Consider the following 25048-nt stretch of genomic DNA (forward strand, 5'->3'; position numbering starts at 1 on the left):
ATATATAAATGGATTATAATAATCAATTAGGAGTGATATAATAAAATGACGATTGAAGCAACTTAATCAAACATGCCATAAATATTTATTTTATATTTTTAAATTAAATATTATTTATTTTTAATACATAAATAACTTATAATAATTAATTATAGATGATATAGTAAAATCATGGATTCAATATTATTAATTTTTTAATACATAAGTGACTTATAATAATTAATTACGGCTGATACATTAAAATCACGATTGAAGCAGTTGAAGCAGAAATCAGTCAACTTTTAAATTTTTTTTTGTTATTATTGTTATTTACGGTACTTTTTATTTTATTTTCAAATAACATATGTTGCTTTATATCTTTTTCTGTCTCGTCCTAATTTATGTGACACTAATATAATCTTAATAGCCAATTAAATATTTTATGTTGACATATCATTTTATTATTTTAGTTTTCTAATACATAAATGACCTATAATAAGAGGTGATATAGTAAAATCATCGTTTAAAAGACGACAATCTAATTTAAAACATCAAGAGTTAATTTTGCATTTTATGTCTATTTTATTTTTTATTAAATATTATTTATTTTCTTAATACCTAGATGACTCATAATAATTAATTAAGAGCGATTGATTATGTTATTACTATAAAAATTAATATAATTTTATCGTATCCAATAGTAATCATCAATAACTCACCGAATAGTATATTAATTAAATACGGGATGCTATATTTTGCATATGCAAAATATGATATTATTAAACATTATTGGATAGTGCATTATGTTTATCTTTCACAATAATAAAATTTTACTAAATATTTTTCTTTATTTTTTTTTAACTTGATACATATTGACCCAAAACAAATTCTAAGAAAATATTCATTAGAAATTTATTTTATTAAATTAAATTTCTTAATTTTGTAATTTAAAATATTAAATTTAATTTTAAATATTAGTATTTCTATATAAGGAAAAAGTAATTTTAAAATTTAAATTTACTAAAATAAATAAATAAATAAAAAGATTATTTTTTTTATATAAAAGTCAATTGAAATAATAAAATTTATTTACTTTAAATATTTAGTTGCAATTAATTAAGATAATTTTTTATTTTGTCATAATTTATGCTGCACCGATAAAATTTTGAGAGTTGAATAGAACTTTTATATATTTTTTAAAAAGTATTTTAACTTGTTAATTATTGTGATTTATAATAATTTTTACGTAATTATCAAATAATATTTACTCCTTGTGTCCCAATTTATGTGGCTTCGATACAATTTTGAGAGTCAACTAAAACTTTCATATATCTTTTAAATATTTTAAGTTGTTAATTATTAAGATTTGCAGTACTTTTTCTTTTATCTCAATTTATGTGGCATTACTAAAATAATGAGAGTCAATAAATTTTTTATATGTCTTTTAAATATTTTAAGTTATTAACTATTGTGATTTGTGGTAACAAATTAGTTTTGAACATGATAGTCAATTAAATAAATAAAAAAATTTAACTTCCAATATGTAGTTATAGTTAATTAATATAAATTAATAGAATATATTAAATATTTAAATTATTATGATGAAACAATGGAATTATTATATATTGGGGCATGATATGTAATTAAGTGGGAGTGGAGGGGTTTTTTTGGTAAGAGTCAATAAAATTTCTATATGTCTTTTAAATATTTTAAGTTATTAATTATTGTGATTTGTGGCAACAAATTAATTTTGAATATGATAGACAATTAAATAAATAAATAAAAATCTTCCAATATGTAGTTATAGTTAATTAATATAATTAATAAAATATATTAAATATTTAAATTATTATGATAAAATAATAAAATTATTATATATTGGAGTGTGGTATGTAATTATGCGAAAGTAATTGGATTTTTTGGTAATTGGAAGAGGTGGTTTTAATAGAATATATTAAATATTTAAATCATGAAACAATGGAATTGTTATATATTGGGGCATGGTATATAATTAAGTGAGAGTAGAGTTTTTTTTTTTGGGTAAGAGTCAATAAAATTTTTATATGTATTTTAAATATTTTAAGTTATTAATTATTGTGATTTGTGGCAACAAATTAATTTAATTTGAACATGATAGATAATTAAATAAATAATTTTTTTTTTACTTTCAATATGTAGTTATAGTTAATTAATATAAATTAATAAAATATTAAATATTTAAATTATTATGATAAGTTAATTAATATAAATTAATAAAATATGAAATATTTAAATTATTATGATAAAATAATAAAATTATTATATATTGGGATATGATATGTAATTATGTGAAAGTAATTGAGTTTTTTTTTGGGTAATTGGAAGAGACCAACTCTTCTGTATAATAGAAAATTTATTGAATATGTTGTGCGCTGCTTGCCCGGCTATTGCGTCTATTAATCTCAGCTGCCCAGAAAAATGGCTTCAAGAGGGGCGTTAAAGAGGTGCGCAACAGTATTCGACGCCGTCAAAAACGGTTGGTCAAATTCCTTTTTTAAGCTTAAATATGTATGTTGATGTGTTATAAGTTGTTCAGCATATAATTATCGGAGAAGAATGGGAATCAGTTAGGGTTTAGGCTATTTTAATCCAAAGCAATTAATCCAGCCTCTATCTTGTCCAAATTATTAATAAATGTCTGATTTCCCATCAGTGTCTACTTCAGACACTAAGGGTCTGTTTGAGAAACCACCTGGTAATTGGAATTGGTGTAATTACTAGCCTAAAAATTACACAACCTAGTAATTACGATGACCTGTTTGTTTGCCACAATGTAATTACCGTGTAAATACAAGTGTACTATTTGGTTGCACAAGTGAAATTTCATTTTTATATTCAATTTTTAAAATTAAAGGTAATTATCAAAATCTAAAAATTTATATTAGACAAATGAGACCTTTATAAATGATATTAATCGTCGCCATGGCAAAGAAGAGAAGCTCAATAGAAGCCATTCTCCAAATTCCTTAGGTAGCTAACTCATTCATATGAAAACTTTATTTTTGACGATTTTTTAAATATTAGGAATATTGAAAAAGAAATTGAGAGAATAACAGTAAAGAAACTGAGCTGAGGGTATATTGGAAACAACCGCTTTACTTCTAGGCAGAGGTTAGGTTTGCATACACTCTACCCCCAAAGTGGTACTACACTGAGTATCATGTTGTTGAATAGTGAAAACATTGTTCGGCCAAATAGCAATATCGATGTATGAAATTGGATAATGAGAGTAATAAAAAGGACCATTTTTCCTGACTTTGTGGTATGTTATTTGCCAAAAGTTTGAATATTTATTTATTTATTTATATATTTATTTTTTGAGTGGGTGGGTTGATACTTGATAGATGATTCGGGAGAAGAAAATTTGGAGGTAGCTTCAGAGGAAGAAATGGAAGCACAAAAGGAGGAAGAAGAAGTTATGGATTATAAGGAGCCAACTATGTATGATAGTTTGTTGGAGTCATTGTGGTAATAAAAAGTTGCTACTTCTTACAAATTTTCTTTTCCTTGCTTATATGATGCAGAATGAAATTTGAGAGGAAAACAAACTATAAACTATGCTAAAGTTATTCTAGATAGAGCTAAAAGATGATTTTCATTGATATCTCTCAAATGAGTATATCCAAGGGCGCTAAAGAAATAACAACAGAAAATTGGGACTAAATTGGAATTAATTAAGTATACCACTTTTGAACTCTCTTGTAGGATCTGCAACATTCCTTTCCCCTTAAAAGAAACCTTGTGTTGAAAATAATTGAAAGGGATAATGCTTGTCTTCCAAAATCCACTTGAACTCCAGCGAGCACCCTTGACTTTATGCTTCCAAATTCATATTGCATCATTTCTCCCTCCTTCAAAACAACCTTGTCCTCGGGGTGATAATGCCACCAGTATCAACGAACATGGTGAAGGATCACCAACTATAGCATCTCTTTCAGAAACCTGAAGAACTTGAGCATTAACAACATTAGACCACTGCCACATCTCATTGCCAAACTCTCTGAAATTTTCAACTAATGAAGCACGCCTCACATTGATGACACTCAGCACAACTAACTCCCTGGTGTAGAATAGGATAATCACATTCAAGGGAAATAGTTTCAAGCATAACCTTTTGCACACCACCAGATGGGAACTCTCTTAAATGATTTGAGTCTTTCCTTTCAATTATGGTAGCTTTAGCTATATCTACTGTTGTTGGTTCTAACCGAACCCTTGCGAAATATTCCTCTACCGGGGACAACTGCCAACATTTACTTAGAACATCCAAATGTTTCAAGGAATGTTCAATATGTGAAACAATTCCATATATGGTCTTTGTAGACTTAAAACGCAAATAAGTCTCACAGTTGGGACCAGTTGTACCCATTTTCTCCACAACAATTGCAAAAGGTTCTCTTATGCTTTGAAAATTGAAACAACAGATCACAAAGATGCTTACACCATCCTTGGTGCATAAAGTTTTATTAGCCAAAATTATGGAGAGAAATTTTTGATCCTTGGATGGAAAAGCATACTTTAAGCTCTGACAAAACCCAAAATGATTATAGTGTATCAGTTGTTCTGCGTCAAATGGTACAAGGTCGTAGCGGTATGGACTCGTACATTTTACCTTCCCCAGACCTCACTTTGTGGGAATACACTGGGTTTGTTGTTGTTGTTGTAGTTGTTATGCGTCAACAACATATCTGATCCACCTGTAATGGTTACAAGCCTGCAGAACTGTAGCAACCCTTCTTTTGATAGCCAATAGAGTAATGCATACACCTTGAAGATCCCTAGTTTCTTAGTTGGATACTTGTAACCACGTGGGAAGACTATAAGCTCAACTTCCTTAGTTGGAAGTTTAACTCTGTTTTGGTTATCTTCACGGACCTTCTTCAATTCATCTCCTCGACATTTATACATTTATTATCTGTCCCATCAAGTTGTTTCATAGCATCAGTTATTGGCTCTAAGTCTTTCCCATCCCACCGTTCATTGTTTTTTCCTTTCCTTGAATAAGCAATTTGTCCATTAATAAGAGCTTCTGGAATAACTTCCAGGCAACATCCCCCCCTTTACTGAAGGAATATCTCCCATGAATTCTCATTTTCCACAAGTGTATCTGAGACATGAGCTAAGTTTTCCAAAGACCCTTGTAGTTCATGAATTGGCATTTTATCACACAACTTATGCAAATACTCAATCTCTCCGTTGCTGGCTATATTTATCTCTATCCCCATCGGCGTCACTCTCCAAATTCAACATCACATGACTATTTCCTTTATTGTATGTGTGAGAATTAATGGAGAAAATATTATTGAAATTGTTGTCTCTAAATTATTACATTGAAACCTTATTTATAGACACTACATTCCAATCCTATTCCTAATAGGACACTACATTACAATCTCTTTTCAAGTAGAATTCCATATGTTATTCCTATTCATATTCTAACGCTCCCCTCAAGCTGGTGCATACAAGTCATATGAACCAAGCTTGTTACAAATGTAATTAATACGAGGACTGGTAAGAGACTTGGTGAAGATATCTACAAGTTGATCACTTGACTTCACAAATTTTGTAACAATATCTCCCGAGAGTATTTTTTCTCTGTCAAAGTGACAATCAATCTCTATGTGCTTGGTCCTCTCATGGAACTTTGGATTAGATGCAATATGAAGGGTTGTCTGATTATCACATACAAGTTCCATCTTACTAGTCTCTCCAAATTTTAATTTTCTCAGCAATTGCTTGATCCAAACCAGCTCGCAAGTTGTTGCAACCATTGCTCGATATTCTGCTTCGGCACTAGATCGAGCAACAACACTCTGTTTCTTACTCTTCAAGGACACCAAATTACCTCCTACTAAAACACAATATCCAGGTGTAGAACGTCCATCAGAGGGTGATCCTGCCCAATCAGCATCTGTATATCTAATGATATGCTCATGACCGCAATTCTCGAAGAGTAGTCCGTTACCCGGAGATGACTTTATATATCGAAAAATCCGAACAACTGCATCCTAATGACTATCAGAGGGGAAGTCATAAACTGACTTATAACAGTCACAGGAAAAGAAATGTTAGGTCTAGTCACTTGAGATAATTCAACTTTCCAACCAACCGCCTATACCTACCAGGATCACTGAGTGGCTCTCCCTGTCCTGACAGAAGTTTAGCATTTGGATCCATAGGAGTGTCAATGGGTCGACATCCCATCTTTCCCGTTTCCTCAAGAATGTCTAAAGTATACTTGCGTTGAGAAATAACAATACCTGAGCTGGACTGAGCAACCTCAATACCTAGAAAGTATTTCAATCTGCCAAGGTCTTGGTCTTTAGTTTGGAAATGCTGAAAGAGATGTTGCTTCAAGTTAGGGATACCATCTGGATCATTGCCGGTGATAACAATAGTGTCAACATAAATCACCAAATAAATACACAGATTTGGTTCAGAATGGCGATAAAACACTGAATGTCAGCTCCACTATGAATCATGCCAAACTCCTGAATAATTGTACTAAACTTTTCGAACCAGGCTCGAGGAGATTGTTTCAAACCATAGAGTGACTTGCGCAATCGACATACAAGGCTACTAAACTCCCCTTGAGCAATGCTCAAAATTGGGTGGTTGCTTCATATAAACTTCTTCCTCAAGATCACCATGCAGGAAAGCATTCTTAATGTCCAACTGCTAAAGAGGCCAACGACGAATGGTAGCCGTAGGGAGAAAAAGACGAACTGATCTATTTTAGCCGCGGGAAAGAAAGTGTCACTATAATCAAGCCCAAATATCTGTGTATATCCTTTGGCAACAAGGCGACCTTCAGCCGATCAACCTGACCATCTGGACCAACTTTGACTGTATAAACCCAACGACAATCAACAACAACAATAGACCCAGTATATTCCCACAAAGTGAGGTCTGGGGAAGGTAAAATGTACGCAGTCCATACCACTACCTCCGAGGAAGTAGAGAGGTTGTTTCCGATAGACCCTCGGCTCAAGATAGAGAAAGTATACCAAGGTCGTAATGAGACATGAAACAGGTTGTATAGAAACCCAACGACAACTAACAGTAGATTTACCTGCAAGAAGGGAAATAAGCTCCCAAGTACCACTCTTATGTAAAACAGACATCTCATCAATCATAGCATGTTTCCATCCTGAATGGGAAAGTGCTTCACCTGTAGTCTTAGGAATGGAAATAGAGGACAAAGATGATACAAAAGCATGATGGGGTGATGACAAACGATGATAACTCAAGAAAGTATAATGTGGGTTAGCATTATGAGTAGATCTTATACCCTTTTGAAGTGCAACTGATTGACTAAGAAGATGCAGGTTCGCTGTAGGGGAAGCGTCAGGCGCAGGATCTGAATCATTTGGGACTGATACTGGACGTGGGGGGCGGTGATAAGTCAAAAGTGGTGGCACTGTAGCTGGAGATGGAGAAGTAACCGTAGATTCCTCAAAGATTGGTGTGGGTAAGACTGGAGGTATGGGTAAAACCTCAGAGATATTAAGATGCTCAAAAGATGTATAGTAAGGTTGAGATTCAAAGAATGTGACATCAGCGGACATAAGGTAGCGACCCAGATCAGGTGAATAGCATCGATACCTTTTTTGAACTCGAGAGTAACCAAGGAATACACATTTGAGAGCACGAAGGGCTAATTTACCTTTCCTTGGGGCTAAATTATGAAAAAAAATGTGCTCCCAAAAATACGAGGGGGGGATTGAGTAGAGATGTGACCAAGGAAATAGTATGGAATGGGGAACTTTATTCTGGATTGAAGATGATGACATTTTGTTAATGAGATAGCAAGATGCGAGGACCGCATCGCCCCAAAAACGCAGTGGAACATGGGATTCAATGAGAAAAGTGCGAGCAGTCTCAATGAGATGCCTATTTTTCCTTTGTGCTATACCGTTCTGCTGAGGGGTGTATGGACATAATGTTTGGTGAATGATTCCTTGATGAGTCATGAACTCCTGAAACTGGGAGGATAAGTATTCTAAGGCATTATCACTACGAAAAGCACGAATGGAAACACCAAATTGATTTTGTATTTCAGCACAAAAACTTTTGAATACAGAGAATAACTCGGAACGATCTGTCATTAAGTAAACCCTAGTACATCTTGAAAAATCATCGATGAAAGTAACAAAGTAACGAAATCCTAAGGGTGAACTGACTCTACTAGGACCCCAAATATCAGAATGAACTAATGAAAAAAAAAAACTCTGAGCGACTCTCAATACTACGTGAAAATGTAGCACGGGTGTGTTTCCCAAGTTGACACGACTCACAATCTAATGTGGATAAACTAGACAAATTAGGCACCATCTTTTGTAGCTTGGATAGACTAGGATGTCCCAAACGTTTGTGAATAAGGTCGGGAGGATCTGTAGTAGAGCATGCTGTGAAGGAATTTGAAGAGGTAAGATGGTAAAGGCCTTGTGATTCATGTCCTATGCCAATTGTTTGTCCCGTTTTGCGGTCCTGCATTAGAAAAGAATCATAAAAAAAGTTATACTACAATCAAAGGCACGTGTCAAACGATTAACAGATGCAAGATTAAAAGGACAACCAGGGACATAAAGAATAGAGTCTAAAGTGACAGAAGATAGGGGTTTGGCTTGTCCAACTCCTTTTGGCTCTGTTCGAATTCCATTAGCTAAAGTAATAACCGGAAGAGATCGTGAATAAACAATATTAGACAAAAGTGAATTATCACCAGAAATATGATTAGAAGCACCTTAGTCCACAACCCATGATCCAAAGGTTGGAGATTGTGCAGTTGAGGCTATTGGTAGAAATATATGCTTACTTGCTTGATACTAAAGATACTCATTATATTCCTTGCCAGATAAATACACCCGTTGATCACCTGTGGTGTAAGACTGAGCAATATGAGCACTTTTAGGTGGTTGACCATGCAAAGAATAACATATTTCACGTTTATGTCCAAGCGTATTACAATAACTACACTTAGGTCGAGAATAGCATACGCCACGAGTATGTTCAAACCTTTTACAATAACTACACCTAGGTCGAGATCTTCCAAATCGACCTTCCTCTCGTCGATTCTTCATAAACTGTGACATCTGAGTTTCTGAACTCTTTAATAAGATTCAGATTTAATCATGAAAAAGAAATACTGCCGGAATTTGGCCTAGAAAAGAACCGGGAGTTGCTCGGGGTTGGACCATAATCATATGAGTAGCCTTGGAATGAAGAAGCGAGGCTACTGGAAAAAAGAAACTGCCGGAAAAGTCGCCGAAAAATATTGCACGCGCTGGCGCGTGGGCTGACGCGCTCGCCGAAATTTTTCTGCCGGCGGCGCGTGAGAGGCCTATTGTCGTCGAGTCTGACTGGGATTTACTCGCCGAGAAATTCCGATCATGATGGTGGTGTTGGTTTGTTTTGAAATACACCGCCGTAAAATATATTTGTTTGGACAACAACTTCTGTCACCGGGCAGTGACGCCGGAATGATATTTTCCTTACGAACCTTGCTCTGATACTATGTGAGAATTAATGGAGAAAATATCATTGAAATTGTTGTCTCTAAATTATTACATTGAAACCCTATTTATAGACACTACATTCCAATCCTATTCCTAATAAGACACTACGTTACAATCCCTTTCCAAGTAGAATTCTATATGCTATTCCTATTCATATTTTAACAGTATGCAACAATGTTGACGTCTAAGATGAGACTTTCAAGAGCACAAACCTTGCTAGTGGCTAAAAGATCAGTTGCAAATATGATAGTGGGAGGAAATTGGTCACCTGACTTTAACATGGGAGGTCCCTCTTCATCACCATCACTCAACTTTGTTTGCATCAAAGATACTAGTTCCTTATACGTCACTTGATACTCATCCGAAGGAAGTAAACTAGTCTCAAAGACAATTAGCTGAACTAGGAACACTAGAAGCTAGAAGAAGTTATGGAATTGTTAATCTAACATGTCTTTCCATGCATGCAGCTCATTTCACTCTCATTTGGATCACAAGTTATCCAAAGAAGAGGTTGACAAGCTAGAGAAAAAGAAATGGACTTACAAATGGGTGGTAGCCATGTCAAATTACAAATGGAGGGGGACAGGCGAGTGTTTTCTGAAGGTAGCTGTCTTGTCTGCATATTGCTATGCTTGCCTTGTTCTATTGTTGATTGCTTCATAGTGCTCAAACTTGTCTCCACAGTCGGTTGTTGTAGATCTTTGTTCCTTCTTTCTCTTGGGCAAAAGGTCTATTATGCTATGTTCAAGTAATATGAGTCAATAGTTAAATAGTGGTCTGTGATTTGCTTTAATTCACATTGTTGCAAAATTGCAATCTTGATTGATGGAGCAACATATATCTTTGCCAGACCTATCTCGTCCAATTTAGCGGCAAATTTTGGGCAATAAATCTATGGAGTATTTTGTGGTCCAAATTGTTTGAAAGTGGTATCCTGCTTAACCATCTTCTAGGATCTTCGAGTATTTATTTGTTTATTTTTCAGAAGGGACAGAAAATAGTTCGTGGATACTGCTATCGATGGCTGATAACTCCCATCAACTAATAGATATTCCACCTGCTTCTGGATTTCTTTAGGATTGTGGATCAATTATCATCTTGCATCTGGGTTCTTTTAATTGGTTCATCTTGCACTTGGCTTTCTGTTAGATACTTGTCAATTCCAATTATTGTTGTTTTCAATCTTCAAACTTGCAGGTGCAGTGATACTTATTGCAGTGTGTTTGGTTACTCTGCAATTCTTTTTGGAATTTGTCCTTTTTAATATCCATAAGTCTAAACTTGTGTACGTCCGAGCACGTTTGTATGTTTTCTTTTTGGGATAAATAACTTCAATCTGTTAAAAGGATACCTACAATCAAGAGCTCTCTTTTCTATATTTATATTGGGTTCCCTGCGTACCATGTTTTTGATGCTTAATGGATGAGTTTACGTCAACTTTCCTCAGTGACTGTATTATGGTTCGCGAAGTAATGTCTTTTGCTTGCATTGCTGAATAGAGGCAAACCTTGCAATACCTAACTGGACTGCTCTTTGCCATATCAATAGATTCACATATTTAAATTTTATAAATTGCTTTAACACAGTGATCTTCCCAAATAACCAGTTCCATTGCTACTTTGCAGGAGTTGGACAGATACTTGTTTCATGGCTTGAAGCCAACACTATACAAGCATTGGTTAGGTATCTATGAGAAGTCTGGAGGGGCAGAATTTGATTCATCAAAGCAGAGATTATTTTTCTCCATCTGTAAGTAAAGGCCAACAAGTTGGTTTTGGTCATTTAGGGTCCGTTTGGTTTGCGGTACTAAAGTTAATAATCCCGAGATAAAATAATAATCCCGGGATAAAAATTTGACCACTCGTTTGGTTGTAAATATTTGAGATAACTTCTCCTGGGACTAATAATTAGTCCCGGGGTAAGTTATCCACCCAATTGGTGGGATAACAATCCCAAGACTATTTTTCTTTGGTATAAAATTATACAAAGACTAAAATACCCTCAAAGCCTATGATTTCATTTCACACATTTGTTGTTGTATATATATATACTAGTATTTTAATTATGAATTTTAATAAAAGTTAAATACTTAATAATTTTGACATAAATTTTATATTTACATTAAAAACTTATTAGTAATATATAATAATTTATCAAAAATTTAAATCTAAAATTCAAAATTCTTATTCCATCATTATCTCACCGAGGACATGACACTAGATAGGAAGGTCTGGAGGACGCGAATTACGGCAGAGGATTAGGGCCAGTTCGGGTTGCTAGTGTAGGGAATTACTTGGTGGGGGTTTTATTCTTGTCATGATTCCGTGTTCCGTGTTCCATGTTGTATTACGAATCTGTGTGCTTTCCCCTGCTTTCCTCTACTTTATATTACTTATGGGTGCCGTATTTATGTTATGTAATCTGCTTCTATGCTGCACTATGTGTTTGTGTGGTATCTCGTGCCTTGAGCCGGGGGTCTATCGTAAACAGCCTTTCTACTTCATCAGAGGTAGAGGTATGGACTGCGTACATCTTACCCTCCCAGACCCCACTAGGTGGGAATACACTGGGTTTGTTGTTGTTGTTGTTGTTATTCCATCATTATCTCTAATTATCCGCTTTCATTGACCCGCCTCACATAAAAATATCAACACCATTGTTGAATAACATATTTTAAATTAAATAGTTTTTTAATCACTTGAAAATTGATATGGTATATATAAAATGAATTTTAATATATTATATGAGTGATTTGTGTTTAAATGAAATGAAATAAACAATAAATCCTCTTTTACTTTAACAAACTTAAGTTGGAAGTTTTTATTTCAAATTAAATAAGATGTAGTAAGATTTTTTTTGAACACATACGGCATAATCATGAAAGGTACACGCAAAAAAATTAATGCTAAATAAGATGAAAGTTTTATTTTTAAAATACACACGATATAATCATAAAAATGCGCACACAAAAAAATTAAGTTAAATAAGATGAAAGTTTTATTTTTAAGAATAAATATTTAAAGCTTGAAAGATATTATATAAAAAAGAGTTAAATAAGATGGAGGGTATTTTTGTAATCACTTAATTTATTCTTAGAAATTATACCATGCATATTACTTTGAATACAATAAACCAAACACTCAATAAAAAATAATTTCAGCATAACTAATCCCAGTATAACTTATCCCATCATAACTTGTTTTCAAACCAAACGGCCCCTTACCGGTGTTTTACTTATCAAATGTTTGTTACCTGTGGTCTGATCAATTGTGGATAGAACTATGTGCCTGTTTCTTAGCTTTTTTGCAACAACTTGTGCAAAATATTTTTCAAACTGCTTGGAAATGCTCTTTTTTTTTTTTTTTTAGCCAAAGGTCTACCAGGAACAACCTCTCTATCTCTACGAGGTAGTGTTAAGGTCTGCGTACACTCTATCCTCCCAGACTCTACTTGTGAGATTACAACTAGGTATGATGCTTTGCAAGATATATCAGTCACAGTCAGCAACCCTTAGAGTAGATCATTAGTATGACTCAGGAACCCAATGCTCTTTCAGTTTATCAATCGAAGTTTTCGTGTCACTTATTTCCTGATGTTCTATATGGTTCTGCATAGATAGTTGTGGTTTTACTAATAGCACTATCTATTCTTGTCTGAAGTAGTGTTTACTAGGCATGATATGGTGAAGTTTGAAGTAGAAAAATGAATTTGAGTTAATCTTGTGGAAAAATTCTAGCAAAAAGAGAGAAACAATGGTTTGAGAGATGTCTTAGGCTGCATTGTTAGCTACTCTCTCATTTGGTGGTGAAAATACTTGTGGGATTGTTGTATATATGTGTGTGTGTATTTGGTTTTGTAAATCTTATCATACACTAAAATTGTTCCAAGTGAAATATTTATGTACTTGTAACTGGGCATAGGAAACAGTAAACAGAAAGGAAATAAAATTGAAGAAAATGGAAGGAGGATGCCCACGTTGTGGGCAATGGAGACCTACCTTGGATCCCATTGAATGGATGTAGGATAGGAATTGGAAGTGGCTCAGTGGAGGATAGAGGATCTCCAAATTTGAATGTCCACAACATACCTCAGTGTGACCCCATAGTGCTGTTATTCTTGGTAGGTGAACATTCTCTCATAATGCTGCGCAAAATTTCACTATGCTAAACTTGACTCATCTCAAAAAGATAAACATGCTTCATGCTTGACAACATACATAATTTTAATTCTGATGTGATATTTCCAACTTAACCAATAAGTTGGATCCATCTCTAATGATTTGCACCTTATGTATGCATCGGTGATGCAAAATGTAGTCGTTCTAGGAACTTCCAAGCATTGCATTATGTATGGTTTTGTGATTGCTTCATTCCCTCAAGCTTAAAGTTCATAAAACCGAAACATAAAAAAATTACAGGAAGTGATGTTCCTACTTTTAGTATAAGGTGCTTACAATAGGTTTTGTAATTCATCGAAATTATTTGGATTATAGGAATTTGGTTTTGGGTGATTGTTGAGGGGGGAAAACAAAAATGAGATAGGATGTGTATTTTCTTCAACGAATGAGTAATAATGGTGAATTGGATATTTGTTACGATTGCAGTACGAGCATCGTAATATTGTTTCTACACAAATTTTAGGTGTCGATCAAGTCAAACAAGTTTTAGAAGTTACATATTAGACTATACTTTATTGTTACTTTGCAAATGTATCCTCATTCTAGAATAGGTTTAGAAGGGTGACTAGATGATGCTTCTCACTCTGAGTACCGGTCGTAGAAGCTTTTTCGGTTCATGTTGAATGAAACCCTAAAATTATATCTGCATTTTTGTTTCTTCCTCTCTTTAGTTTTTTTTAGTTGATAGTAAAGGCTATTCCCACTTGGAATCGCTACAATATTCTAGTTATTCATTCCTCTTACCAAACTCCTAGTGTGGCACCCCGTTTGTGGTTAACCTGGTGGATTTTATCTTGCTGTCCATGTATCACATTCTGTTTCCTGTTCTGCTATTTATTAGTGTTAAAATTGCTATTACTTCCTTTATTCTCGTAGGCAACAGCTACCGGGATATTCTGCACCACAACAAGAAACCCTTCTATCTCAAAGGTCTAGAAGAAGATTCAAGTACCATGGATGCTTATATTATGCATTCTGTAAGAGCATCTCATTAACTTCTTTTCGCCATAATTTTCCTGTTCAAGTTTGAATGATGTGGTTCATATCCAAATTGCAAATGTCTCTTGGTTATTTGAGGGAATCATGTTATGCAGCTCAATCATATCTTTAGAACCAGGGATCTTGTAAAGAAGAACGAAGCAAAACTAGCTAAGCTTCAGGAGAATGTGAAAGCAGATGTCCTTAACAATGAAGCCTTTTTTGACCGTGGGTTTACTCGCCCTAAGGTAATCACCTATGTTCATTCTTATTCTTCTGAAAATGAATGTGTGACATAGACACTTGTTATCTGTGGCGGATTCTTCATTTGTGTTGGCATACCCGTCGATTGGGTGTGATAAGGATTATGATACGGATGTAGCTACTTTTGTGTTGATTCTTCAAAATACACTAGAAATTAGCCAAAACCCCTTCGTACTCACACCTGATATTTCCCAACATCAGTATCAGATATTAAGTTTGGTGTTGTTGGAGGTGCATGCTTGTCTTGTTTTCTAATTTATCGATAGTCAGGCTTCTTGTAAGCTATTATATTTTCCTTTTTCGTTTATTCATAAGTTCCCTTAAATAGCATATTAATAGTTAGTGACAATATATTAATTAATGACTAAATAATTTGCAGCTTGTGCTCATACTAATGTAATATACTATTTCTAGCTCATTTTGGTTGGGCTTGTATCTACGCATGTACTTATCGTACAAAATTGAGAGCTTTCTTTAGCTTACGAGAGGACCCCTGTGGAGATTGTCTTGTCCATTTCTTGCTGTCTCCGTTGCACTGTTTGCCAAGAATAAAGACAGCTTATGAGAGGTTATTCCTAGAATAAAATTTGTATATGGTAGTGGGAATTGTGTGATTTCATAAAAAAGAGAAATTCCTGTCCTATCCTTTGTACCTGCACTTTGCTGGCATTACCTTTTGGATTGTCTGTTGAAGCTCCTCTTAAAAACTATATCATAGTTAGTAGTTATGGTGGAGCTGGATTATTGCAGAGGAGACTATCTGACGTACAGCTATAACCATCCAGTCCTGCTCTTAGGCCTTCAAAGAGACGCTTCAACATATTCCACCCTGACCCACATTTTATGCCTGTCACTCCTGATAGTTGGGTTAGCCTTAAGAAGTTAAACCACAACATTTCCCATCCCCAAAGAATCAGAAATACCGGATAGCCTAGCAAATTCTCTTTCCAACTTTGACTGTTTCTTTTTCCAATAGGACTCCTTAATGTGTTAGGCACATGGGATATGCACTTCCCAAACTCTCTCATGAGGGACCACTTGTGGTTTTTCCCACTTCTCTCAGTTACTCGAACTTCCAGCTTCTTGGTTAGAAGTGGAATGCTCTTCCCACTGTTGATATGCCCTTCTCTACTTATTGAATGATCATATTCATTTTCTTCTTGTCTGCTTTTATATGTACTTGTATTTCACTAGGGATATTATATATCTTTTAAAAGTTTGTTCTGATTATGCCAATGGATTAGATTCCAATGGATAAACCAGGTTCAGTATCCCACTGTCTTTAGTCATTCTACCACAGGATTTTCCTTACTTTCTGCCCCCTCCCATTAACCACCTGCTCAATTGTCTTTAGACATAGCAAAGTACAGTTGACTATCATCTGAGTTTTTGAGGAACCAATAGCTCATTTGAGGTCCACTTACAGTTCTATATTCTTGATTTTAATGAGCGTGATCAACTTTTCCAAATAAATTTCTTGATGGTTTGGCTTAATTTTCTTTACGATTGTACTTCTGTGGTTACATCCGTTGTTCGTTTTTTGTACTATGATCTTGTATTTCTTGGTGTCCAATTTGTACCCTCATCTTTCACTAAGCACTTTGAAACTTGAAGAGTGTTGATCATTTTCTTTTGATTGGTTCAGGTTTTGATCCTTCTCCCTCTAGCAAGTGTTGCATTTCGGGTGGTCAAGCGGCTGATCGATTTGACACCCCCTAAATACAAGGTAGCTTTTTCATTTTCTGAATTCTCATTCAAAATAAACTCACAGCGCCTTACCAAGATTTCTACAGCAGGTTCTATGAAATGATGTTTAGCCTTGTTGAAACTTGGGACTAAGCAAGAGGATTGTTATTCATGCTGTTGCCGCTAGACCTAGAAATTGTAGTTAGTTGCTGGAAACTGTACAAAACTTTGCCTAGTAACATATATTGACTAGTGTTGGGAATCAAACACATTGCCAGTTGCTCCAGAATAAGATCTATCAAATGCATTTAGCAGTAATATGCAAACTATTCTTAAATCAGTTTACAATGGTATGCTAATGAGTAGGGATTTTTAAAAAAATTGGTGATGGTATAATTTTATTGATGAAGCTGCTAGTGAGTAGGTATTAGCAGTAAAAGGAAGTACATGATTGATTTGCTAAATGTAGCTACGTCTAGAAATCTAGCATGTATAATGACCTATTACGCTTTCATTTTAGGGCTTGTTTTGATTTGTAGAAAAATATTTTGGCCTTTTTAGATGTGAAATAGTTAGACTTAGAGAGAGATCGTAAAGTGGAGTCCATAGGTAAAGACATTATTCAGTTACCGCCACTTGAAGATGATATTGCTAATTTTGGCATCATGTAGGCCTGCTTTAGATGGAAATATACCTTCTTCATACTTTACTAATGTGGTGGTGATTCCTTCAGTCTAATGTAGAGGAGCGTGAACGTTTCTATAGCGAATTCGGAGCTGGAGTTAGCGAAGACAAGGAGGCTGAAGATGTTGCGGAAATGTCTGAATCAAAAAGGAACTCAAAACCATCTGATTTTCAAACATTATTTGGGGGAAATAACAATGATCATTTCATGATTGGAATTAAATTCACTAGGTATGTTTCGTAACTCTGGTGAAATTTCTTTGTCCAAGTACTTCTCAACTTTGATTCTGTATGTATTGCTTGTAAGCGTTATTCAAAGGACACATAATTTGCTCATTATTCAGCAGGTTCCTATGAGAAAAGTTAATTGATCTTCATGGGCCGTCTTGTGGTTGTATGCTTCCACTTTGACTGATGATCCGTTTTACTTGGCTTTAATCTAAGTAAGCTTTGACTATAAATTCATGGATCCGGAACATAGTTCAACGTGCAAAATATGAAGATGGACAAATCGAGATACTCATTCTTTTCCTACAGAGTAGGGTAGAACATGCTAGCAAACACTCATAAGTTAATGAAACTGTGTATATAGATATGAGTAACTCCACAGTGTTATGTCAAACTTACGGAGAGATCTATATGGAGTATTTTATTGTTATTTTCTTCCAAAGGCAAATTATATGCATCTCTTTATTTTAGGAGGAGCATAAGATTGTATGGTGACTTCTACTCGTCAGACATGATTGTTGCTTCCCCTCTTGGCTTAGTCACTGTAAGTTTGCTAATAGATGCAATTGTTTGATCCTCTTATTCTTTGTCATTTTATGGTTTTTAGATCTTTCATGAAATCCTTGCTGTCTCTTATGTTTGACATATAAGGTTACTCTTTCCAGAAAACAGAAATGAGTGGTTCTCTAAAATTTAGAGTCATAAGTTTCAGTAATAAAGGGACTTGTAAATTGTCACCTCTTGACTGATCTTTTTTGTTGAGGGGGACTTAAATCTGTAATATGCTATACAGGGCTAAGTTAACATCATGCATCCTTCTTTAACCACAGAACTCTGTTTCAGACCGTGTTTCAGACACTAGACCGTGTTTCAGACACTTTCAGTACATCAATTGATATGCTCAAAGCTTATTCTCTTAATCCTAATGCTATGGAGCTGTAATGTGAAGTACGAAAACTGTTATAAGTTAAGCTGTAACTAATTTTTTATTGATTTTTTCCTTCAGAAAATTGGGGAGGCAGAATTATACAAGGATAAAAATGTTGATTATATGTCTTCCATAGAGGTAATTTTTATATTAGTTTGGAAAGTTGTGGGCTGAGTTTTTATCTTTTTAGCTGCACTCATTACCTTTTTATCAACTAATGGTATAATTACGATTTGAGCAGGTTCTAATTGTTGACCACGCAGATGTCATACTGATGCAGGTACTTTGATGGTTCATTTGTGCCCCTTTGACTGATTTGGTGCATGTCTACACTTTACTATCTTCTGTTCATATCTTTTGTACTCGCAGAATTGGTCACACGTGAATACAATTGTTGAACAATTAAATCGGATACCTTCCGAGCAGCATGGGACAGATATTATGCGCATTAGGCAGTGGTATGGTCGCACACTGCTCTTTTATTTGCCTTATTGCTAGCTTCAGGTATCCACCCCATTTTTTAGAAAAAAAGAGGTGGGTTGCTCTGAGCGTTCTAAACGCGGATTCATGTAAAACATTGCGGACCACACAAATATAGGATAAATATGAGGGACAAACCGAGAACATGTTGCACTCTCTTGAAATGACTCATGCTTTTTACTAATAATTTGGTTTTGTGAATATCTCTTTTAGGTATTTAGACGGTCAAGCGCCATTCTACCGGCAATCAATAATCTTATCTTCTCATATAAATCCAGGTAAGTTCATAACTTTTGTGTGGTGTGCTGGCTGTTAAGATGATGGTAATGATATAATGTTTGAATTCTGGTGTCCTTGTTGATAATTGTCTTTATAACTAGGGCCTAAGAGCTATAGTTTTTTTCTGTCCTATGCAGACATCAATGGGTTATTCAACCATCATTGCCTCAACCATGAAGGAAAGGTCTGTCATTTTGGCATTGCATAGAAATAATGACCGTCTTTTCTCTGGTGACAATTATGGAAAACTTTCGAATAGTAATAACCCTTACTACTATTGTGTTGTGTTTCTATCTTGAGCTTTGTTCCTGATTAAGAGTGCTGTGTCGTTACCTTTTGACAGTTCCTTTTGTCATCTTCTTTCCCTCGGTTTTACCCCCCTGTGTTTGGTGTATTTGGACATAGTTTGAGTATCTAGCAAAAAAAAGAGGGATATGCTTTTCAGAAGGGTACAAATTAACTCTGATCTACAAAAAAAAAAGTGGTACAAATTATTGGTCCACTTGTTAAAGAAAATTACTGGACCAGTCTGATAGAATTATTTTGTTCACCCAAAATGTTAAGACGTTGATAGCCTTCTTGTCATCATGTTCATTTGAAGTGGCTGGACTAATCAATCGCCTATTTAACTGGTGATTTGCAGCTATACTTTGATAACTGTAACATTTTTTTTGATAGAGGTAATTTTTATTGGATTTTCGAGGACCAATGATTCACAGCTCAAAACTCGACGGAGAATGAATGTAGCCCTCTTTTCTTTAATCTTCTTTTGAAACTGGTACCATTTTGTTCATAACAGCACTAAGGCGGTGCATGCCGATTTTACAGATTACAAAAGTCCTATCATATCTACCAATGATTCTGTATTCTCTACCTGATTTTCTTTACACCAAAATAAAATAAACACAGTTCATCTTAACTTACCAAATGGGCTTGTGCTTGTTTTCAAAAATTATGTTGTTCCTTTCCTTCCATATAGTCCACCATATACAGGCACTAGACTCCACCACGGTTTGTGCTTCACGTTTCCACCGCCATTGTTCCAACACTCCAAAAGCTCAACCATGGTTGCTGGCATGGTCCAATTTATTCCAACCATGCTCAGAAAGAGTTGCCACATCTGTGTTGTAAGAGCACAGCGTATAAATAGATGACTGTTGGTTTCCATAGCTCTACCACACATAATACATCTCAACGTTAATGAAAGCCCCTGCTTTGCAACTTCTCTTGAGTAAGGCAAGCTCTTCTTGCCACCAGCCATGAGAAATAGATGACCTTGGAAGGAGCTTTTACTTCCCAAATTTCCTTCCATGACCATCTGTCTGTTTGCTGACTTGTGATTGGAAGTTTTCAATAAGCAGATTTAACTGTGAAGATCCCATTGCTACTGGTCGTCCAAATTGAAGTATCATCATGATCCTTCAATCCTTTAAATCCCTCCAAGACTCCAAAAAATTCAGTAACTCTCTCCAATTCCCAGTCATTAAGTCCTCTCCTGAAGATGATATTCTAATTATGCTGGCCCCCATGCTTCTTCCAGTTTAATTTCTGGTTTTGTAGTGATGCTGTAGAATTCAGGAAACAGATCTTTATTTGGACCATGTCCTAGGCAATTATCATACCAAAAGAGTGTTTTCCTTCCATTTCCCACCCTTATACTTGTGTCGAACAGCATAAATTCCAAAGCTGCTGATTGTTACCATACTGCAACTCCATAAGGACTGGTAATGGCGTTAGTGCACCATTGATCTACTTGCCCATACTTCTCACATATAACCTTTCTCCATAGAGAAGTGGGCTCTGTGTTGTATCTCCACTACCACTCCAAGAGTAAGCTATGGTTATGAGCTTTGAAATTCCTTATTCCCAAGCCCCCTTGTCTTTTGCTAGTAATGAGTATGTTCCATTTCACCAAGTGAATTGAATTCTTATCACATTTTCCTTCCAAAATGAATTTTAGTTTCTCCTCGGTGCATCCAATATATCCCTTACCTTCTAAGTTACTCGGACTCTTCACTTTCGGTGCCGCACCCGTGTCGACACAACATGGGTGTGGATGTGGGTGTTGGATCCGTACCCGATCTGGTCAACCGATTTTGGGTACTTTGACCAAAATCGACCGGGAAAGTCCGATAGATTTAAGAAATTCTGTAATCAAAACAAAAGCTAAGGTGGAATTGAAGAAAATGGAATACCTTGTATATAGAAACTTCTATGTTATTGCTTTTCTTTTTATCTCCTTTCAGGGTTTTCTTCTTGAACAATATTTTCTCCTGAAGTTTTCCACATAATATCTCATGATTTATGTTTTGTAATTCTATTTTTAGATATTTAAATTATTTTTTACTGAATCCCCACACCCGTATCTATCTCTAGATCCATATCCCCGAATTTTTAAATTGAGACCGTGAAGGATCCAACCTCTAGATCCGTACCCGCATCGGACACCCGCACCCGAGTCCGAGCAACTTAGCTTACCTTAACTGGTAGGGGAAATAAAGACATCACATAAGTGGGTAATGCATCTAGTACAGAGTGCACCAAAATGACCCTCCCGCCCTAAGAGAGGTACTGTCTCTTCCAAGTTGCTAATCTCTTTTCACATCTTTTGATCACCCCACTCCATATTCCTTGTGCTTTATTCTTGGAACCCAGTGGCAAATCCAAGTAAGTAGATGGTAATAACCCCACCTCACAGCCCAAAATAGCAGCTAAAACCTGGATATTTTGCACCACATCGTCCACTTGATACAACTTGCTCTTCCTCCAATTCACATGAATTCCCGAGACAGCTTCTAAAACAACCAGAATAAGTCTCCAAGTATTTTAGTTTCTCAGCATCAGATCACAGAAGACCAATGACTCATCCGCATACAATAGATGTGTGATGGTAAAATGACTTTCTTCACTATTCGAGGCTTTAAAACCACTGAACCACCCATTCCTCTTGGCTTCCCTGAACATTTGTCCCAAACCTTCCATAGCAATTAAGAAAAGGAAAGGCGTCAAAGGATCACCCTGCCAAAGCCTTCTCTCGTATGCAAAAAAGCCCTGCGGAGAGCCATTAATCAAGACGGAGAACGTCACAGTTCTTATGCAAAAAGTTATACAATTAATCCATTTAGTCCCGAATCCCATGTCTCTTAGGACTTTTAAGAGGAAATTCCAGTTTACGAAATCATATGCCTTTTTCAATGTCAAGCTTACAATGCCGGGTAATTGGCTTCCCTTTCTAGAATCCACACATACGTTAGCTATTAAAGCAGCATCCATGATTTGCCTGCATTTAAAAATGCCATTTGGTGTCCATCAACTTACTTATCCACCACTTTCTTCAATCTTTCTGTCAACACCTTTGAGATGATCTTATACACACTACCAGTTAAGCTAATTGGTCGAAAGTCTCTCAATTCCTTAGCCCCATTCTTTTTAGGAATCAGTGCTATATAAGAAGCATTGAACCACTTTTCAAAAAACTCATTACGTTAAAAAACTTTCGTGGTCTTCTTGACATCCTCCTTAACAATTTCTCAGCACTTGTGAAAACCCCCCATAGTATACCCATCAGGGCCAGGAGCTATATCAGCAGCACATAGTTTCAATCCTTCCAACACTTCAATTTCATTGAAATCTCTTTGCAGCCACTCTCTCTCCTCTGTAATGGAGGATCCACCTATCATCTTGAACTCAGGCCTCCAGGTTTTGGTTTCAGCATAAAGTTTCTGATTGTAGCCTACTGTCTCGTTTTATTTCATTTGGATTAGTAATAACTTCCCCCTGTACTTCCAGGTTATCAATATGATTAAATCTTCTATGTGAGTTGGCCATTTTCTGAAAAAACTTGGTGTCCTTCCTTCAACCATAGAATCCTAGACTTTTTTCTCCATGAGATCTTTTCATAGTTAGAGCTACATCTTGGAACTCTATAAAAAGACTAGCTTTTTATAAAAATTCATCTTCAGTGAGTGCCCTCAATTCCTGTAAGTCCTCCAGCATTGACAACTGATTCAACAACTCTATCTTCTTTATTTTCAAATTTCCGTAGTTGTTTGCATTCCATTCCTTCAGTTTGACTTTCAAGCTTTTAAGTTTACAAGCCAGAATATTATCAGATCTTCCTTCTGTTTGAAAGGAACTACAGCATTCTTCCATCCTGGCCTTGAACCCATCTACCTCCAACCACCAATTTTCGAATTGAAATACGACTCTGAAAATTCCCAGTCCCCACATTTCGAAGAGATTGGGTTATGATCTGATCCAATTCTTGGCAGCAGTGATTGCTTGATGTTGCGAAATTTCTCATCCCATTCAAGGGAAAAAAGAAATCTATCAATTCTTCATAAGCAGTCGTGATTTCCCCCCTTTGACCAAGTATACTCCCCCCCTAGTAATGGAGGATCAGCCAGCTTCAGTTCATGAATGATCTCAGATAATTCATCCATTGCCCTTGTAAAGTTACCATTGTTACTTCTTTCATCTGCAAACCTGGTGGTATTGAAATCCCCACAAACCGCCTATGGACCTTCCCAAGCCCCTCTGTTGGCTGCCATTTCCAGCCATAGTTCCTGTCTATCCCTTCTGCAATTAGGCCTATATATCCCTGTTGAACACCATTCAAAGTTATCATGTACAGAAGTGAGTTTGCAAGTGATGCTATGCAAAACATTGTTAATAAGTTCTCCCTTCCAAGTTCTTTTGTCCCTCATTATTAAAATGCCTCCACTCCTGTCATTAGCCTCCAATTTCACATAATCAGCCCACCTACTACTGCACAGATGTTTCACAATAGCTCCACAATCCCCCTTCTAGTTTGGTTTCTTGAAAGTAGGTATATATCTGCCCTCCATTCTTGAATTACTAATTTAACAACCCTTCTTTTATGAATCCCATTCAACCCCCGCACATTCCATGACAATTGTTATTGCTGCTCCTCCCTGTACTCCTTCATTCCCCATCCTTGAATTTGACCCCAAATTCAAGGTTCACTTCTTTAATTCCTTTCTGCTTTGGTGTGGATCGATTGGACTTGCTGGCCAAATTTAATTTCTTCCTTCTCTTACTATCCAATTTCATGAGGAGTGGCAGTACCTCCCATTCACATCCCTGAATATTCACCCCGAACAGCTTGCCTAGTTTTATCACATTTTGACGTAGCTTTAATCTTAAATACTGGACTTGTCTGTAGCTGTGTTTGAACCAATGAAGTGTGTCTAAACCACGTCACGTTGCGCTCTTATCACTAGACCAAAGTCTGGGGGCACTTTGAAGCTGTAATTTTAGTTAGTGATTGTCCTTCATTTAATCTAAAACATCCTCCACTTGACTTTTCTGTTCTTCCTTCCACGAACATTCTTCTAATGAAGATGATTGATGTGCTTAAACTTATTCAGAAGGATGAATAAATTTCCATTCTACAATACTTTTTAATAGTGGGAGATGAAAATTTTAATTTGAGTTCAATATGTTGTTCTTACTTAATTTGAGTTTGAAGGGTTGCATACATTAGGGAAAAAGCATTGGATACGTTGAAATTCCTAGTGCTCCTGCTCTTCGAAAAATCTACATAAAGTAACAATTTGCTATAAAGATCCTCTTTACAGTCCTAAAACATCAATATGAAATTCCAGCATGTTTACTTCTGTGAATGCTCAGAAAAGAGAAATATTTTGCTTATGTAAGTGCTGTATTTTCAGGTCAAATTGGCAAGCGAGTATAAAGGTGTTTTACCAAAGGTAGTACTTCAAATACAGCAGGTGAGTAATAACAGTATGGTCCTATAGTTATAGTTAATAATATAACAACCGATAA

The 25048-nt window shown here is 35.6% G+C and overlaps 1 protein-coding gene across 2 annotated transcripts in view; it reads left to right on the forward strand.

Annotated features, from left to right (window-relative positions):
* Positions 1-2333: 2333 nt before the first annotated feature.
* The window catches only part of LOC107867503 (U3 small nucleolar RNA-associated protein 25 homolog), a 28457-nt gene continuing 5742 nt past the window's right edge, over positions 2334-25048 (forward strand). Inside the window, exons 1-15 of one of the 2 annotated variants that reach the window (XM_047410944.1) lie at positions 2334-2462; positions 3363-3486; positions 10004-10139; positions 11162-11285; positions 14590-14690; positions 14808-14939; positions 16601-16681; positions 17375-17556; positions 18025-18097; positions 18560-18619; positions 18723-18761; positions 18851-18939; positions 19175-19239; positions 19378-19424; positions 24934-24993. In XM_047410944.1, the coding sequence (XP_047266900.1) occupies positions 3407-3486; positions 10004-10139; positions 11162-11285; positions 14590-14690; positions 14808-14939; positions 16601-16681; positions 17375-17556; positions 18025-18097; positions 18560-18619; positions 18723-18761; positions 18851-18939; positions 19175-19239; positions 19378-19424; positions 24934-24993 (1269 nt within the window). In that variant the 5' untranslated portion in view covers positions 2334-2462; positions 3363-3406. Of the gene's footprint in view, positions 2495-3362; positions 3487-10003; positions 10140-11161; positions 11286-14589; positions 14691-14807; positions 14940-16600; positions 16682-17374; positions 17557-18024; positions 18098-18559; positions 18620-18722; positions 18762-18850; positions 18940-19174; positions 19240-19377; positions 19425-24933; positions 24994-25048 lie in introns of both variants that reach the window. The other variant, XM_016713770.2, reaches the window with a different exon arrangement.

Source organism: Capsicum annuum, chromosome 4 (genome assembly GCF_002878395.1).
Source record: "Capsicum annuum cultivar UCD-10X-F1 chromosome 4, UCD10Xv1.1, whole genome shotgun sequence".
NCBI classification, from domain to species: domain Eukaryota; kingdom Viridiplantae; phylum Streptophyta; class Magnoliopsida; order Solanales; family Solanaceae; genus Capsicum; species Capsicum annuum.